This window comes from Eubalaena glacialis, chromosome X, assembly GCF_028564815.1.
Source record: "Eubalaena glacialis isolate mEubGla1 chromosome X, mEubGla1.1.hap2.+ XY, whole genome shotgun sequence".
Lineage (NCBI taxonomy): Eukaryota > Metazoa > Chordata > Mammalia > Artiodactyla > Balaenidae > Eubalaena > Eubalaena glacialis.
The window spans coordinates 20,719,210-20,737,832 of record NC_083736.1 but is presented as its reverse complement, the minus strand read 5'-3'; the positions used below and the strand labels follow the sequence as shown (position 1 = coordinate 20,737,832).

General features: G+C 41.0%; 1 protein-coding gene and 1 long non-coding RNA gene across 4 annotated transcripts in view; one reads left to right on the top strand and one right to left on the bottom strand.

The window, feature by feature from the left end:
* Positions 1 to 757: 757 nt before the first annotated feature.
* SAT1 (spermidine/spermine N1-acetyltransferase 1) lies at positions 758 to 3,769 on the bottom strand. Its single transcript, XM_061178921.1, has 6 exons — positions 3,518 to 3,769; positions 3,242 to 3,293; positions 3,068 to 3,151; positions 1,542 to 1,643; positions 1,407 to 1,447; positions 758 to 1,278 (listed from the first exon to the last, which is right to left on the bottom strand). Exons 1-6 carry the CDS (start codon positions 3,581 to 3,583, stop codon positions 1,108 to 1,110), a joined length of 516 nt encoding a protein of 171 aa, XP_061034904.1. The 5' UTR covers positions 3,584 to 3,769; the 3' UTR covers positions 758 to 1,107.
* A 236-nt stretch (positions 3,770 to 4,005) lies between these two features.
* LOC133082411 (uncharacterized) overlaps positions 4,006 to 18,623 on the top strand; it is a 35,787-nt gene continuing 21,169 nt past the window's right edge. For 2 of the 3 annotated variants that reach the window (XR_009698949.1, XR_009698947.1), the window contains exon 1: positions 4,006 to 4,333. This is a non-coding gene — a long non-coding RNA (uncharacterized LOC133082411). Of the gene's footprint in view, positions 4,334 to 12,760; positions 13,201 to 18,623 lie in introns of all 3 variants that reach the window. The other variant, XR_009698948.1, reaches the window with a different exon arrangement.

Genomic DNA, 18,623 nt, shown 5'->3' with positions numbered 1-18,623 from the left:
TGTGGGTTTAGGAATTTAGGTCAGTGTCATGAGTAATAAAGGAGTTCACCTATCTAAAACTGTCTCCTCCTCAGCCCTCTTTGAGAGTTTCATTTTCAGTCCTGGAGAAAGCTTCTATGTACTTCTCCCCTGACCCCCAGCAGTTTTAAGCCCTCCTATTGTTTCTCCGCTTAGAAACCTATGTGTTAACAGTTATCAGAAACTTGCCCTCCAAATAGGATGCTCATTTCCCTGATTGGTACCTGTGTCCAACTCCAGCCTTTTAGTTTACAAAATTCCTTTAAAAATGTGGAAGTTTTGTTCCTGCCTAACCAGCAAAGTGATCTACTTTCCCTTCAGAATAGTATTTGTGTGTGGGATGAGGTTGTTGTGGGCAAGATGTTTTTTCCCCCAATTTCCAGTATTTCAGAATCCCATTTCCACTTCTTTTACTGGTGTAACAAATGGGCTTTTTCATTGTGGGCCTTAGTTTCTAAGCTCTTGAAAATTCTGTTGGATTAAGTGTAGTGTCATCAATATAAAGTCATATTTTTATATGTTGCTACATGTAAAACCTTGGGATTCAACTGGCTTCTTTCTAGACATTGGGAATACCAGCACAACACAGCTCCTGACCATAAGACACTTTAAACTGGGTTAAAAGCTCTTTTTAAAAAACTGTCAAGTTATCATGTTTCTTGGGCATTTTTACTTTGCACTCAACAGCAAGAAAATGTCTAAGAAATAAAGGATCAGTAAAAATGCTTACACCAAACAATTAAATCAAAGGGTAGTTTATTAAAAAAGAATCAAAACAGAAACTCTAAGTACCAGTGTGTACATTGTACACATTGAAATGACTCACAAGAGTGGAGTTTTTTTCATAGACATTATCATACCACCTTGCTGTTCATTAAAGATGTTCAACAGAAGTCTGACTCCAACGTGCATACAAGGATTGCCATCTTAAACAGACCTTACTTCAAACATGCAACAACGCCACTGGTAATAAAGCTTTGGAATGGGTGCTCATTCTATCATTTCACTACAAATAGGATAGAAAGCAAGGTAAGTTCAGAATTTATTCTAAAATAGAATGGAAGCTGTCATTGTCTACACCAGCACTCCTCACTCCTCTGCTGCCATTTTTAGCAAGTACTCCTTGTCGATCTTGAAGAGTCTCCATCCCTCTTCGCTGGACAGATCAGAAGCACCTCTTCTTTTGTAGAAGTTGATAGATGGTTCATTCCACTCTGCTACCAAGAAGTGCATGCTGCTGCAGCGACACTTCATCGCAACCTGTTACGCAGGAGAGGAAAACACAAACTCAGTGACATTTCACCTGCTTTCCAAGACCCAATTTTGATTCAGGCGTTAAAATAATCCAGTAACCCTTACAAATTTGGAAACCAAACACCAAGACATACTTGGCTTAGATTCTTCAGAATTTCTGATCCTATGCCAAAGCCTAAAAAAGAAAGAGAAGTACCATTTAAAAGGTCATTTTAAGGACTTCAAGCCCTGATTTCTCTTTAGAGCAGCCCCCCTGAACTCAACCATACCTCTATAATCACTCATCACGAAGAAGTCCTCAAGATACAACAGTTTGCCAATCCATGGGTCATAGGTAAAATAGTACATGGCAAAACCAACAATGCTGTGTCCTGTAATAAGAGTATCACATGAGTTATGGATGAAAAACAATCCGTCAAAGTTGTAGCTGCAAAATCAGAAGTCTATCATAAGTTTTTAAAAAACATACATGCATGTATTACAGAAATAAGTAGCCAGCGGGCCGGACTGTCTCCTGACTTTTATGCTAGTGCAATCCAGGCCACTGTTGGATGATCTCACTGTTCTTAGAACATGTATTTGCAAAAAGCACACATTAGAGCTAGCTGAAGCCAGGCTAAAACTGTGGACTGGCCACTCTGCAATCTGCTGGATCTCACACTCAGGAAGTGAGAATGCTTTCATTACTTGCCAGAACGAAAGTGCTATGGTCTTAAAACTAAACACACACATTATTCACATCCTATTGATATACTGGTATCTTGACTTGGGATTAAGTCAGGTTTACACGGCAGTTCAGAATAGTTAAGTATTTGTAGTTTAGAAACTCTGCTTCCTTAAGGTCAGGACATCAGGCCAAAAGAGCAACGTTTAATTTCAGAACTTGCCTTCCAATTCACACATTTTCGATTTGCTCTCCCCAGTGTTTAAGCCGGAAGAAGTAGAGGTACCCAGGTGTGATGTAACATCCATATACCTCTGGAAAGTACCTCATCCCTTACGTTTTCTGCTCATTTTTTCTAGTATGAGGAAATGACCTCAGAAAAAACCTTAAGCACCCCCCACCGCCCCTGCCCAACAACTTCCCTCTTTAGCTCTGTCTTCTGCCCATTCAACAAGGACCAGAAAGGAAAAAACAACAACAAAGAAAAAACAAAGAAAAAAAGGAAAAAAGCATCTGACTCCTTCTTTACGGGTGTCTGTAATTCCAATTGGAGGCAAAGGTTTCAAATTAAACTTTCTAGCCATTTTATAGTCCTTTGCAAACAGGAAGTGAGTACAATGGAGCTTCTGATCTACCGTGTTTTAAGTGTGTGATAATAGGGCCTTACCTCATTTATCATGATCATCTACTTTATTGTGTAAAGGATCTTTTAGTTACCTCCCCGCCCATCCATGTACACGGAAGGGCCATGTACATGGCGAAGCTAGAGACTGTAACCTGAAGATTGGGACAAATTAAAGAAAAAAATGTAATTTAACACAAATACAAAAAAGGTTACGTTAGGGTCAAACAAGAACCATTTATGAAACTGAATTACAACAAACGACTTTATACCTAACTTTTCCGGGTCTCCACAGCACTGATACTTAAACAGCTCTTCTAACCCGCCCTATTATTAAGTGCAGCACATCTATTTTTTTTTCTCAGTAGTTTGAACACTGGCTGGCTAGTATTTCTGGCCAACTTCTCAGTAAGTAACTTCAGCCTGTGTTGTCAGTGCTTCTACAGAGCAGCCACTACGTCTTGCACAACACTCGGTCTCTCCGGCTTCTGGAAGGGGAGGGCGATTACCTTCTGGAGTCACGTGCTCCTTGGGCACTTCTGCAACCAGGCAGTGGTAGAAGGGGTGCTCTCCAAAACCATCCTCTAGCAGATCTGCAAGAAGAGGCAGCAGGGACAATGTTGGCCTCGATGAAGGTGGCAGGCACCGGACGCTCGTCCCCCGCCCCGCCACTGATGCGTTACCTTTTTCAGTTAATATTACTTGCTCTTCCATGTATTCGTATTTAGCCAGTTCCTGGGTTGATGTACACAGGAGAAAGGAAGAGAAGCAGAAAATTAAGTGAGGCCCCGGCCCGGCCAGCTCGGGGGAATGGGGTGGGCTGGGCGGGGATTCATTCCCAGAGTCTCGCCCAGAGCGGCGCGGCCGGGCCGGGGCTGGGGAAGGCAGGCGGAGAGGGGGACCTACCGGGGACAAGGACCCCACCGCCCGCCGCAGGAAGAGCCCCTGCCTCCCGCTACCTTGATCAGCCGCAGAATGTCACTGCAGTCAGCGGCGGTGGCCGGGCGGATCACGAATTTAGCCATTTTCTTCTTTTGCTTTTCTTCCCTTTGCGGACCAAGCCCCTGTACTTGAACAGCAGGAGGAGGTGGTTCCTCATTCGTCTCCCGGGAGCGTCCTCTTCCCAGTCAGGATGGCACCATGACCCGGCGAACCTCGGCGAACAAGGTAAGAACACCACCGAACTGAAGCAGCAGCCGCTCGCTTCAGCCGCCCGGCTCCGCTTTTTAGCGCGAAGAAGCCCCGCCCCGGACCGTGAGGCGGAGGCGCCTCGTCCAATGAGGCCGCGACCACCCCCCTCTTCCGGGCACCTCCCTCTCTTCCGGCCGCCCGTGTGAACCCGGCCCGCGCGGGCGGGGGCGCGGGCGGTGAGGCGCCTGGTGCGGCTCTCTAGCGGCGACCTCTAGCGGCGCTTGGCGGAGCCTTCCCGAAAGCCCGACCTCGGAGCCTAAGCGTCCCCTAGCAACCTTCGCAAAAAGGAAGAGAGGGGTTCCCCTTTTGGCCCTGGACCAGTGACTTTGCTGTTTCTTCCTTGGAGAGACCTGGCTTTGGGCGATGGGGGGATAAGGGGATTAGAGCAGTGGCTCTCGTAGGGTGGTCTGAGGGGCCCTGTGGGTCCGACGATCCTTTCAAAACTAGTTTCATAGTAATGGTAGGATTTCGTTTCCCTTTCTTACTCTCGCTGAAATTTTCCAGAGAACTGATGTGTGATGACGTCATCGCTCTCATGACTAAAGGAATGTGTGCTTGTATTGTGTTTTCTAGAATTTCCTAAGGTAAGCTACTTCGATTCCTCAATGATTTTTTCCCCCCTTTGCTGGTAATTTTTAGAGTTAACAGAATATCTTCTTTCTTACTTTTTTCCTTATTTTTTCTTAAATTTCTGACCTTCCTTGTGGAAACACTTTCCTTCTGCCTGAGGTACACTCCTTCATACTTCCATTTAGTGAAGGTCTGCTCTTGTAAAATTTTTGTTTTGCTTGTCTAAATATGTCTTTAAATTCATCTTAAAGTTCTTGAAGAATTTATTTCACTGTTAGCGAGTTTGAGGTTAGAAGTTCTTTTCTTTCAGCATATTGATGATATCTGACTATCTTCTGGCTTGCATTGCTGTTGAAAATTGTTATATTCCCTCCTTGCTCATTCCCTGTGCTTCTCTCCTCTCCCCTTTAAAACTTTTTTTTTTTTTTTTTTTTTAAATTTTTTTTTTTTATTTTTTAAAGAAACTGCAACCTATTTTATTTATTTATTTATTTTTGGCTGTGTTGGGTCCTCGTTTCTGTGCGAGGGCTTCCCCCAGCTGCGGCAAGCGGGGGCCACTCTTCATCGCGGTGCGCGGGCCTCTCACTGTCGCGGCCTCTCTTGTTGCGGAGCACAGGCTCCAGACGCGCAGGCTCAGTAGTTGTGGCTCACGGGCCCAGTTGCTCCGCGGTATGTGGGATCTTCCCAGACCAGGGCTGGAACCCGTGTCCCCTGCATTGGCAGACAGATTCTCAACCACTGCGCCACCAGGGAAGCCCCTAAAACTTTTTATTTCGAACCAATTACAAATTTACAGGATGTGTGATGACATCATTGCTCTGGTGACTAAAGGAATGTGTGCTTGTGTGTTCTCATGTTTTCTAGAATTTTTGAAGGCAAGCTTTTCAGATTTTTCAATTATTTTTAAATGTCCTGAGAGTAAAATGTTTGAGAACAGTTGGATTAGAGTATAGCTCTTCCTGGATTATACCCAGTGGAACAAGTACTCAAGCCTCTTGCAGATAGAGGGTTTTTCTGTTTGTTTTTTGTTTCTTGGCTTTTTACAAACCACCTTCCCAGACAGGTCCTCTGAGGGCCCTGCTTTGGCTGGCCTGCCTGGGTTCTGGAATGAGCCAAAGAGAAAGCATAAAAGGGGCCTGCAGTGTTTTCAGTCTATAGGTTGGATTATCACCAGATGACTCCCCCAACGTTCAACAAGTAATTCTCTGCCTTTGCTCGCAATATCCTGTATGTAGAAAAGAAAGCAAAAGTAGCTCCTTCGTTACCCTTCCCACCCTCTGGGGGTATCATGCATAGTGAGTCATTGGGAGAATTTATGAAATGTGTTTCTCAAAGATCTTTAAAAATAGCATTGATTCTTGTCTGCCTAAAGCCACTTCAGGTAGTGTCTTTCCTGACACCATTGCACACAGATGACCATACATAGGCCCTTCCTGCCTCTGTTTTGTTCTGTTTTGTGGGAGGACCCAGGAGAGCTTGTTACAGAGTTACTGCTAACAGTAAGTAAGAACTAGGTGACTAAGCACTAATAATAGCTGCCTCCTTGAAGCAAAAACAAGGTCATTTTCAATGTGGGCTGCTTAGGTTTTTAGAATAATGATTGTTTCATTAAAACACACTATAATTTTTTTCTATTTATTCTGTTTTTCCAGTTTAAGTTTCATGCTCTTATGCTTCACTTTGCCATTATGACAAGGAGAGCCCATTCTGAAAAACAGGTGGCTAAAAAAAGCTCATTGTGATTGTGTTTTTTGCACATGTAAAAACTTAGAACCCTAAGAAATGTGAATTTTCTTTATGAATCAAGTTAGGTTTTTCTATTGTCAGGAGTAGATAGATGCCATGGAGGACCAACATTACCCCCTCTTGATACTGGAATTTAAATTTAAAACTGCATAAAAAGGCGTTAACTCCCTAGCATTTGGAAAACTTTTATTTGGCTAATGAGTCAACAAATCAACAACTATTTATTGACTCTTATGCTAGGTACTTGGGGGTTATAAAGGAGGACTAAGTTTTGAAACGAGCCCTCAGGGCATACAGTTTACTTTGCAGATATGTTTGTAGTTTACTACAACAGAATTTAATCTTTGTGAGAAAGATAATTCCTATAACTGAAGAGGTCTGAGTAGGGGGAGAGTAGGAGGAAAGGAAACAGCCAAGGGACATCCTGGGTGTTTTACATTCATTGACTCCTTTAATATCAACTGTCCTGTGAAATAGCTAATGTTAGCTCCATCTTCGCAACAGAGAAAACCAGAGGCTCAGAGGGCTACAAAATTGGAACAGCCAGGAAGTGGTAGAGCTAGGAAAGAAGGAATTCTGTTGATTTCCCTGCCAAAGTGAAGCTGTCCAACTTGCCCTATTAAACTATTATGGAAGGTGTCATAGTTTTTTTTTTCTGTTTATAAAAATAATGCATATTGATTAAGAAAATATAAGTGCAGAAATACAAAAAGGGGGCTTCCCTGGTGGCGCAGTGGTTAAGAATCTGCCTGCCAATGCAGGGCACACGGGTTCGAGCCCTGGCCCGGGAAGATCCCACATGCCGTGGAGCAACTAAGCCCGTGCGCCACAACTACTGAGCCTGAGCTCTAGAGCCCGCGAGCCACAACTACTGAGTCCACGTGCCACAACTACTGAAGCCTGCACGCCTAGAGCCCATGCTCCGCAGCAAGAGAAGCCACGACAGTGAGAAGCCCGCGCACCGCAACGAAGAGCGGCCCCCACTCACTGCAACTAGAGAAAGCCCGTGTACAGCAACGAAGACCCAACACAGCCAAAAATAAATAAATAAATAAATAAATATATTAAAAAAAAAAGAAATACAAAAAGTTAATAAAAATAATCCCTATTAGTAGGTTGATTTCCTTCCAGTCTTTTTTTCTATGTACATATACATGCAGGGCTGATATTCAGTTGGTATATACAGTGTAGTGGATTAAAATAACCACAAATTCATTGCAGCTCCTCCCATCAAGAGGTAGAATCTAGGACTTTGCTGGTGGTGCAGTGGTTAAGAATCCGCCTGCCAATGCAGGGGACACGGGTTCAAGCCCTGGTCTGGGAAGATCCCACATGCCACGGAGCAACTAAGCCTGTGCGCCACAACTACTGAGCCTGCGCTCTAGAGCCCTTGAGCCACAACTACTGAGCCCGTGTGCCACAACTACTGAAGCCCGTGCGCCTAGAGCCCATGCTCCACAACAAGAGAAGCCTCCACAATGAGAAGCCCACGCACTGCAATGAAGAGTAGGCCCTGCTTGCCGCAACTAGAGGAAGCCCACGTGCAGCAACGAAGACCCAACGCAGCCAAAAACTAAATAGATAAATGAATAAATAGATAAATGAATAAATAAATAAATAAATAAGAGGTAGAATCTATTTCCCCACTCCTTGAATTTGGGCTGGCTTTGTGACTTGCCTTGACCAATAGAATACAGTAAAAGTGGTGGTGTACAACTCCTAAGCAAGACCTCAAGAGATCTTAAAGCTTCTGCTCACACCCTCTTGGAACACTGCTGCTGCCATATGAAGAAGCTTGAGCTAACTTCCTTGAGGATGAAAGACCTCATGAGGAGATGCGTAAGTGAGGCCAGATGCGTAAGCGATGCCACCTTGGACCATTCAGTCCCAATTGAGCTGTCAAATGATTGCAGCCACACAAGTGACCTTAGGCAAGACCAGCAGAAGAACCCCCTCGCTGATCCCAGTCCATGTTATCAACCCACAGCATCATGAGTCAATAGAATTGTTGTTTTAAGCCACTAAAATTTAGGGTTCTTTGTTACACAACAAAGGCTAACCGAAATCAGACGGCCATTTAGGTTGTTTACACCTGGCTTCCATTCTGATTGGTTGTAGTGTCCATTCCGACTGGTCTGTGCTTTGCAATACTCATTTAAAAATATTTTAAAAATCACCTGTGTGGGTTGTATGTATGTAATAACAAAAAATTGGTATCATGTATCTATAATATCTATCCTGCAGCATAGTGTAGTGGCTTCTTATCTACTACAGCTTTGGACTTAGATACTCCCCATCTGTGTGATTGTGTCAATACTTAACCTTGTTAAGTCACCATTTCTTCATCTGTAATTAGTAAATAATAATAGTACCCTTCATATGGTTAATTGTTGTGAGTATTAAATGAAGTAATACATATAAAGTACCCAGTGGGAATTCCCTGGTGGTCCAGTGGTTAGGACTCTGCACTCTCACTGCTGAGGGCCTGGGTTCAATCCCTGGTTGGGGAACTAAGATCCCACAAGCCTCTCAGTGTGGCAAAAAAAAAATACCCAGCATAGCACCTGGCATAATTACTATTAATAGTATAGAGTATTTCCATTATTACTATTAATTATTACTATTATTATTAGCATTATTACTATTACTATTACTATTATTACTATTAATAGTATAGAGTATTTCCCCATGTCACTAGGTATATTTAAATTAAAAAATATATATAATGGCTCCTTAGAGTTCCATTGTGAAATTTATTTTACCATTCTATTGTTGAAGATGCAGGGCTTTTCCCCAACGATAAATAATACTTTGTTTTGTTTTGTTAATAAATTTATTTATTTATTTATTTATTTATTTTTGGCTGTGTTGGGTCTTCGTTGCTGCGTGCGGGCTTTCTCTAGTTGTGGCAAGCGGGGGCTACTCTTTGTTGTGGTGCACGGGCTTCTCATTGCGGTGCCTTCTCTTGTTGTGGAGCACAGGCTCTAGGCACACGAGCTTCAGTAGTTATGGCTCGCGGGCTCAGTAGTTGTGGCGCACGGACTTAGTTGCTCCACAGCATGTGGGATCTTCCCGGACCAGGGATTGAACCCGTGTCCCTTGCATTGGCAGGTGGATTCTTAACCACTGTGCCACCAGGGTAGTCCCTAATACTTTGATAAACATCTTTTTACCCAAATTTTAGCCCAGGTTTCTGATTGTTTCCTTAGGTAGATTCCTAGAAGTGAAATTACTAGATGAGCAGAGATGTAATTTTGTTGATCTGGAGCCAAAGAAACACTCTAAAACTTCAGGTCCTCACTACATGAAAGTGTAATTTGAGATGACTCTCTAGATGTGCTTGCTCTAGCTCGAATTATCTAAATTTTGATAACATCTGATAACATCTGGGTTCCACAGCTGTAATAGAAGTTGAGTCTTTCTCAGAGGGTGGTTTTCTTGCTACATATCACAGATGGGTGATAACCTGTGAGAATGATCAGTAAATAAATACAACCACCTCCAAGAAAACACCTGGTTTTGGGCCAAGATTTCCTTTTTTTTTTTAATTTATTTTTTATTGAAGTATAGTTGAATTATGGGCCAAGATATTCTTTTCTTTTCTTTTCTTTTCTTTTCCTTACCTTACCTTACATTTCTTTTTGAGAAATTATAATTTAGGACATGGAAAGCTGTTTCATCTTTGGGGTAGACCATCAAAAGTGTAAGACTTCTGTTTATAAATGTAAAGTATTACATGACTTTAGGCCACAATTAAAAGGGCCGGGTCAGCAATAAGTGAGGTGTTAATCAGGCCTCTTGTTTGCAAGTGATCGCCACATCTTACTCTTCCGCCTTCTTGAAGGTCTCCATAGTCTTTATTTTAAAGTCTATTTTGTCTGATATGAGAATTGCTACTCCAGCTTTCTTTTGATTTCCATTTGCATGGAATATCTTTTTCCATCCCCTCACTTTCAGTCTGTATGTGTCCCTGGGTCTGAAGTGGGTCTCTTGTAGACAGCATATATACAGGTCTTGTTTTTGTATCCATTCAGCCAGTCTGTGTCTTTTGGATGGGGCATTTAATCCATTTACATTCAAGGTAATTATTGATATGTATATTCCTATTACCATTTTCTTAATTGTTTTGGGTTTGTTATTGTAGGTCTTTTCCTTCTCTTGTGTTTCCTGCCTAGAGAAGTTCCTTTAGCATTTGTTGTAAAGCTGGTTTGGTGGTGCTGAATTCTCTTAGCTTTTGCTTGTCTGTAAAGGTTTTAATTTCTCCATCGAATCTGAATGAGATCCTTGCTGGGTAGAATAATCTTGGTTGTAGGTTTTTCCCTTTCATCGCTTTAAATATGTCCTGCCACTCCCTTCTGGCTTGCAGAGTTTCTGCTGAAAGATCAGCTGTTTACCTTATGGGGATTCCCTTGTATGTTAATTGTTGCTTTTCCCTTGCTGCTTTTAATATTTTTTCTTTGTATTTAATTTTTGATAATTTGATTAATATGTGTCTTGGCCTGTTTCTCCTTGGATTTATCCTGTATGGGACTCTCTGCACTTCCTGGACTTGACTATTTCCTTTCCCATATTAGAGAAGTTTTCAACTATAATCTCTTCAGATATTTTCTCAGTCCCTTTCTTATTCTCTTCTTCTTCTGGGACCCCTATAATTTGAATGTTGGTGCGTTTAATGTTGTCCCAGAGGTCTCTGAGACTGTCCTCAATTCCTTTCATTCTTTTTTCTTATTCTGCTCTGCAGTAGTTATTTCTACTATTTTATCTTCCAGGTCACTTATCCGTTCTTCTGCCTCAGTTATTCTGCTATTGATTCCTTCTAGAGAATTTTTAATTTCATTTATTGTGTTGTTCATCATTGCTTGTTTGCTCTTTAGTTCTTCTAGGTCCTTGTTAAACATTTCTTATATTTTCTCCATTCTACTTCCAAGATTTTGGATCATTTTTACTATCATTACTCTGAATTCTTTTTCAAGTAGACTACCTATTTCCTCTTCATTTGTTTGGTCTGGTGGGTTTTTACGTTGCTCCTTCATCTGCTGTGTGTTTGTCTGTCTTCTCATTTTGCTTAACTTATTGTGTTTGGGGTCTCCTTTTCGCAGGCTGCAGGTTGGTAGTTCCCGTTGTTTTTGGTGTCTGCCCCCAGTGGCTAAGGTTGGTTCAGTGGGTTGTGTATGCTTCCTGGTGGAGGGGGCTGGTGCCTGTGTTCTGGTGGATGAGGCTGGATCTTGTCTTTCTGGTGGGCAGGACCATGTCCGGTGGTGTGTTTTGGGGTGTCTGTGGCCTTATTATGATTTTAGGCAGCCTCTCTGCTAATGGGTGGGGTTGTGTTCCTGTCTTGCTAGTTGTTTGGCATGGGGTGTCCAGCACTGTAGCTTGCTGGCCGTTGAGTGGAGCTGGGTCTTAGTGTTGAGGTGGAGATCTCTGGGAGAGCTCTCGCTGTTTGATATTACGTGGAGCTGGGAGGTCTCTGGTGGACCAATGTCCTGAACTCGGCTCTCCCACCTCAGAGGCACAGGCCTGGCACCCGGCCGGAGCACCAAGACCCTGTCAGCCACACGGCTGCTAGTGTTGGAGGGTCTCTTGCAGAGGCAGGGGGTGGCTGTGGCTCACCATGGGGACAAGGACACTGGCAGCAGAAGTTCTGGGAAGTGTTCCTTGGCGTGAGCCTTCCCAGAGTCCGCCATTAGCCCCACCAAAGAGCGGGGTAGGCTCCAGCTGTGTGATTTTGGACCAGGTTCTTGCATCTCAGTGTGCTTACCTGTCAAATGGAGTTAATAAGAATAATTTCCTCCTCCTAAGGTTGTGAATATTAAATGCTGCTGTAAAGCCCTTTGTAAAGTACTTAGAATACAGCACTTACCCTCTAAATGTTTACTCCTTTCTGTCTACTTGGTAAAATAAAGACTGTAACAATTTTTGGATTAGGAAGAATAATTGTGAATGGTCCAATGCAGAGAGAGAAGGATTTGTCCCTAAATCAATTTTCTTCCTGCCTTTACACAGGGATCATTCTCTTATTCACTGACCTTTGTCATGAAGCTTCACCTTTCTCATGAATAATAAATGTGCAATGATTCTGTTAACATTTGCCAACCAATGAGGGAACATTGCTCCAATGATCATAGAATCAGGAATCATCACAGAAGCTGGTAATCACAGAGGCTGGGTAATCAGTATTGTAATCCCTATTGTACTCTGCCTGGAGTTTTTTTATCTGCCTAGCCAGACATCATGTGGACAAGGTCAAATCCAGAACACATTATGCAGGATAAATTATTTACAATCCTGTCTCTAAAAGTGGACCTCATCTGTGACCTAATTAACATTCCAACTATAAACCACATGTGGAGATCTTTTTTAAAGAGGTAGGCTTAGTGAAAATAGGAGAAAATATTGAAAAAGCATTATGCAGAACATATTGATTCACACAACTTTTTTTTTCCCTTCTCCTTTTTACAGATATTTTAACGTTATACCAAATAGAGGGAAGTTATGCAGTTACAGTGCTTAGAATCTGGGCAAGACAGCAGATAGAACAATGTCCCAAACTTTCTTTCAGTATCCAGTCTCTGAATGCGTGGTTAAAAACAAAAAGCTGTTAAAGAGCTGTGAATAGTGGTTAAGTACTCTTCATTTACCTTCAGCATTCTATAACAATGAAACTCAATTTACAGTTTTATAATTCTCTTACTCAGCTTTCCGAATGTTCCACATTTGTTGAAAACTACAAACAAACATATCCAAGAATCCCAGTGAATGCCAAGCAGCATAAACACGAAGAAAACCACATCAAGGCACTGCAGAATCAAATTTCTCAAAACTAGTGATACAGAGAAAATCTTAAGTTAAGAGTAATCACTGGTTTCTCATCAAAAACAATGCAAACCAGAAGATGGTGGAACAACATCTTTAAAGCACTGGAAGAATGCTTTCAACCCAGAATTTTATATCCAGTGAAAATGTCTTTCAAAGATGAAGGCAAAATAAAGACATTTCAGATAAGCTAAAGCCAAGAGCATTCATCACTAGTGACCTTGTACCACAAGGAATGCTAAAAGAAGTTCTTCAGGTTAAAGGAAAAGGATACCAGATGGACACAAGAATCTATGCAAAGGAATGAAGAGTACCAGAAATGGTAAATGTGTGGGTCATATAAAAGACATTTTACTTGTTTTTAATGTCTTTATTTTATTTTTTTTAACATCTTTATTGGAGTATAATTGCTTTACAATGGTGTGTTAGTTTCTGCTTTATAACAAAGTGAATCAGTTATACATATACACATGTTCCCATATCTCTTCCCTCTTGCGTCTCCCTCCCTCCCACCCTCCCTGTCCAACCCCTCTAGGTGGTCACAAAGCACCGAGCTGATCTCCCTGTGCTATGCGGCTGCTTCCCACTAGCTATCTATTTTACGTTTGGCAGTGTATATATGTCCATGCCACTCTCTCACTTTGTCACAGCTTACCTTTCCCCCTCCCCGTATCCTCAAGTCCATTCTCTAGTAGGTCTGTGTCTTTGTTCCCATCTTGCCCCTAGGTTCTTCAGGACCATTTTTTTTTTTTTTTTTTTTTTTAGATTCCATATATATGTGTTAGGATACGGTATTTGTTTTTCGCTTTCTGACTTACATCACTCCGTATGACAGACTCTAGGTCCATCCACCTTACTACAAATAACTCAATTTCATTTCTTTTTATGGCTGAGTAATATTCCATTGTATATATGTGCCACATCTTTATCCATTCGTCTGTCAATGGACACTTAGGTTGCTTCCATGTCCTGGCTATTGTAAATAGAGCTGCAATGAACATTTTGGTACATGACTCTTTTTGAATTATGGTGTTCTCAGGGTATATGCCTAGTAGTGGGATTGCTGGGTCGTATGGTAGTTCTATTTTTAGTTTTTTAAGGAACCTCCATACTGTTCTCCATAGTGGCTGTATCAATATACATTCCCACCAACAGTGCAAGAGGGTTTCCTTTTCTCCACACCCTCTCCAGCATTTATTGTTTGTAGATTTTTTAATGATGGCCATTCTGACCGATGTGAGATGATATCCCATTGTAGTTTTGATTTGCATTTCTCTAATGATTAATGATGTTGAGCATTCTTTCATGTGTTTGTTGGCAATCTGTATATCTTCTTTGGAGAAATGTCTATTTAGGTCTTCTGCCCATTTTTGGATTAGGTTGTTTGTTTTTTTGATATTGAGCTGCATGAGCTGCTTGTAAATTTTGAAGATTAATCCTTTGTCAGTTGCTTCATTTGCAAATATTTTTTCCCATTCTGAGGGTTGTCTTTTTGTCTTGTTTTTGGTTTCCTTTGCTATGCAAAAGCTTTTAAGGTTAATTAAGTCCCATTTGTTTATTTTTGTTTTTATTTCCACTTCTCTAGGAGGTAGGTCAAAAAGGATCTTGCTGTAATTTATGTCATAGAGTGTTCTGCCTATGTTTTCCCCTAAGAGTTTGATAGTGTCTGGCCTTACATTTAGGTCTTTAATCCATTTTGAGTTTATTTTTGTGTATGGTGTTAGGGAGTGTTCGAATTTCATACTTTTACAGGTACCTGTCCAGTTTTCCCAGCACCACTTATTGAAGAGGCTGTCTTTTCTCCATTGTATATTCTTGCCTCCTTTATCAAAGATAAGGTGACCATATGTGTGTGGGTTTATCTCTGGGCTTTCTATCCTGTTCCATTGATCTATATTTCTGTTTTTGTGCCAGTACCATACTGTCTTGATTACTGGAGCTTTGTAGTATAGTCTGAAGTCAGGGAGCCTGATTCCTCCAGCTCTGTTTTTCTTTCTCAAGATTGCTTTGGCTATTCGGGGTCTTTTGTGTTTCCATACAAATTGTGAAATTTTTTGTTCTAGTTCTGCGAAAAATGCCAGTGGTAGTTTGATAGGGATTGCATTGAATCTGTAGATTGCTTTGGGTAGTAGAGTCATTTCCACAATGTTGATTCTTCCAATCCAAGAACATGGTATATCTCTCCATCTATTAGTATCATCTTTTAATGTCTTTAAAAGATACGTAACTATTTAAAGTAAGAATAACAACAGTATATTATGGGATTTATAACATTTGTAGAAGTAGAATGTATGAGCACAAGAGCACAAAGAATGGGGGAGATGGGATGGACGTATATTGTTATACGATTCTTACATTATATGTTAAATGCTATAACCTTTAAAGTAGACTGTGATAAGTTAAAGTTGTATATTGTAAAGCTCAGAGCAACCACTAAAGTTCTTAAAAAGGTATAACTAATAAGCCAATAGAGGAGATAAAATGGGTTCGTAAAAAATAATCCAAGGGAAGACAGGAAAAGAGGAAAAAAGGAATAAAGAACAGACGGGACAAACAGGAAGTGTGGGACTGCTGTTGTTTCTGATATCTTATACCTATCAGGTAAGAAATCACCAAAGGAAACACCTAAAACATCTTATATTTACCTCTCAAAAATGGAATGAAATAAAGAATAAGTAAGTAAGCATGATATCCAGATTCCCACAAATGGAATTCAGTAGCTTTTGTTGATAACATCAACTATATTCTGATTCATTCAGCATTGAAATCAGTTTCTGTTTATCATGATAAAAGAGATTATTTTGGCTCAGAAGTGCCAGCAACCTGGCACAACTTGGAAAGATTTGAAAGAAGGAACAGATCAGTCAAAGGAGTGTTGGGAAAAGGAGACCTGAGGTGCTCAGTGCTGTCACATTGGGTAGTGGCATTAGAAATCAGTGAGATTAGGATAGGCTCTGAAAGTGAAATTTAAAATCGAGCAGAGATTTTCAAATTGTATCCTAGGCCAGTTAATACTTGACTATAAACTGACTGACTGTATTAACATACCTAAAGAGAAAAGATATATCTTATAACAACCTTAATCATTGTATCAGTTAGGAATGCTTTTGACTACAACTAACAGAATAACCTACTTACAGTAGCTTAAGCCATGAAAACTTAAAAAATTCAATTAGAAGACTGGAGGTAGCCAGTTTCAGGGCTAGTTCAGCAATTAACCATGTTACAGAGGAACTGGGCTTTTAAAACCCTTCCACTCTGCCAATTATTCTCAACTCATTTCTTGAACATAAAAGGGCTGCAGTAGCTCCAAGCATCATTTCCTCACATCAGCATCCTAAACAGGGAGGAAAGGTCAGGAGCTAAAATCTTTCTCTGGCTGAGGCTCTGTCTTTTTATCTGGAAAGCAACATCTTTACTAGAATACTCCAGAAGTCTTCCCTTTATGTCTTATTGGACAGTACTGGGTAATACGGCTACCCATGGCTGCAAGGGAGGCTGGGACAGTGAGTATTTGGCACAGGGGAACAGATGCTATGTTTGGCCAAGATGAATTGTGATTCGTTCTTTGAGGTTGAGCACATTGCTGCCCCGAACAAAATTGGGATGCTCTTAGCAAGGAATTAGAAGGGAATGGCTGTAGTGTAGGCAACTAAAGGTATCTACTAGGATCAGTCCTGGAAGCATAGGAAAAGAATCTCAGATGCCAAAATTGGCGCCTCCTGCTCTGGCACTGTACTGGAACCAGAATACCCTGATGCAAGAACTCCAGTAGCTGAATCTTGAGATCAGTCTTTGCATATTGTGGAGATGGATACTTAAGTTTCTCTTTATTCATTCATTTAATTGATTTTTATTGAATCAGGTGTTGTTATAGACGCTGGAATTTTAGCAGTGGAAAAATCAGACAAAAATGTCCTCATGGCGCTTACATTCTAGTGAATGTGTCTTAGCTGAATGCAACTGATTCCTTGCTTATCAGTAAATTTTCTGATTACGACCGGGTTTCTCATGGCCCCCAAGCAGTCTCACATCTCATTATGAATTAATAAATTGATATGCTTATTTCACGTATCAGTCTCTTGGTTGATGTGAGTCTTCCTAAGGACATAGATTCACCTTTAGTGAAGTGACAACTCAAGTTTCTGACTTGCACATCTCAGGGCTAGTACCTGAACCACGGTAAATTCAACAAGGCATTTCAACCCTGTGAGCCATTGTGGAAGACAGAGAGCTACACAGCTTTCTCCAGTTAATAATCCAATAGTGCATGTTTTCCCTATTTGGAATGTTTAGGCTTATTCATATGTGTGAAAGGGATACAAGAAGGAAATATTAAATTATAAACATTGAAATCTATCAAAAAAAAAAGAAGTCCTGACCTTGAAACTGTGATTTGTGCAATGTATTATGAATGAATTGGATTCAGATTCATCCTCAGGGGCTTCCCTAGTGGCGCAGTGGTTGAGAATCCGCCTCCCAATGCAGGGGATACCGGTTCGAGCCCTGGTCCGGGAAGATCCCACATGCCGCGGAGCAACTAAGCCTGTGCGCCACAACTACTGAGCCTGTGTTCTAGAGCCCGCGAGCCACAACTACTGAGCCCACGTGCCACAACCACTGAAGCCTGCGCGCTTAAAGCCTATGCTCTGTAACAAGAGAAGCCACTGCAATGAGAAGCCCGTGTGCAGCTACGAAGAACCAACACAGACAAAAAAAAAAAAAAATCATCCTCAGAGGATTCAAGGTTAAAAAAATTTCCTATTCATGGACATTTAGATTGTTTCCTTTTTTCCCTCCCTGCCATTTCAAACAATGCTATTATGAACATTCTTGTATATGTCCTTGAGTACAGGAGCAGTAATTTATAGGGTACTTGCCAAGGACTGGAATGCTGGGTCAAAGCATATAATATTTGGGTTCAACTTTATAAAATAGAGCCAAATTGTTCTCCAAAGTGATTCTGCCATTCACAACTTCTACTAGCAGTGAATGAGAGTTCTTAGCGCTCTCCATCCTCACCAACAGTTGGTAATTTCACTTCATGGTTTTTGCTTATCTGATGGGTATAAAATGGTATCTTATTGTGGTTTGAATTTTATTAATGTGATATTGATCTTTTCATATGTTTATTGGCCATATATTTTTTTCTTCTATTGAATTGCCAATTCAAGCAAGTTCAGAATTTTTATATTTTCATGGTGAATTTTTCCTATTCTCACGTTTGTGCCTCTTTATTTTTATAGTGGTTTTTTATTTAAAGTACATTTTTATGAAATAAATACAGCTAATACAGCTTTTTTTTTGGTAAGTATTTACCTGATATGTCTTTTCTCCCAATCTTGACTTTAACCTTACTGTATTATACCAAGAACAGGCAAGTAGGAATGGTCCACCCCAGTTACAGAAAATAAGAGCCCTGTAGCCCCAGTACCAGGTTGCATCTGGTTTTGAATTTCATGCTTGTTTCTGTCCCCTTATCACTTACTGTTTCCATGGTGGACAGGACCAAGGGGTGGATAAGGATGATATGTATGTAAGGATCTAGCCAATAAATGAGACAGACTCAGATCCACCTGAAAGGATCAAATTAAATAGTAATAAGTTCTGAATCTGTTTTTGCCAAAACACAGTGGAAAGGAAAGAAGTAGAAATAGAGTTTCCTTATTTACTGGCTTGAGATAGAAAAGAGTCCTAGATTAGGAAAATTAACATTCAGATATAGGATTCTGAAATGACAAATTT

Coding starts and splice junctions, on each gene's coding strand:
- SAT1 (XM_061178921.1), bottom strand. CDS start 3,583: ATGGCTAAATTCGTGATCCGCCCGGCCACCGCCGCTGACTGCAGTGAC. Junction 3,152..3,241: donor AGTAATATTAACTGAAAAAG/GTAACGCATCAG, acceptor CTCTTCTTGCAG/ATCTGCTAGAGGATGGTTTT. Junction 1,644..3,067: donor GGAGCACGTGACTCCAGAAG/GTAATCGCCCTC, acceptor CTCTTATTACAG/GACACAGCATTGTTGGTTTT.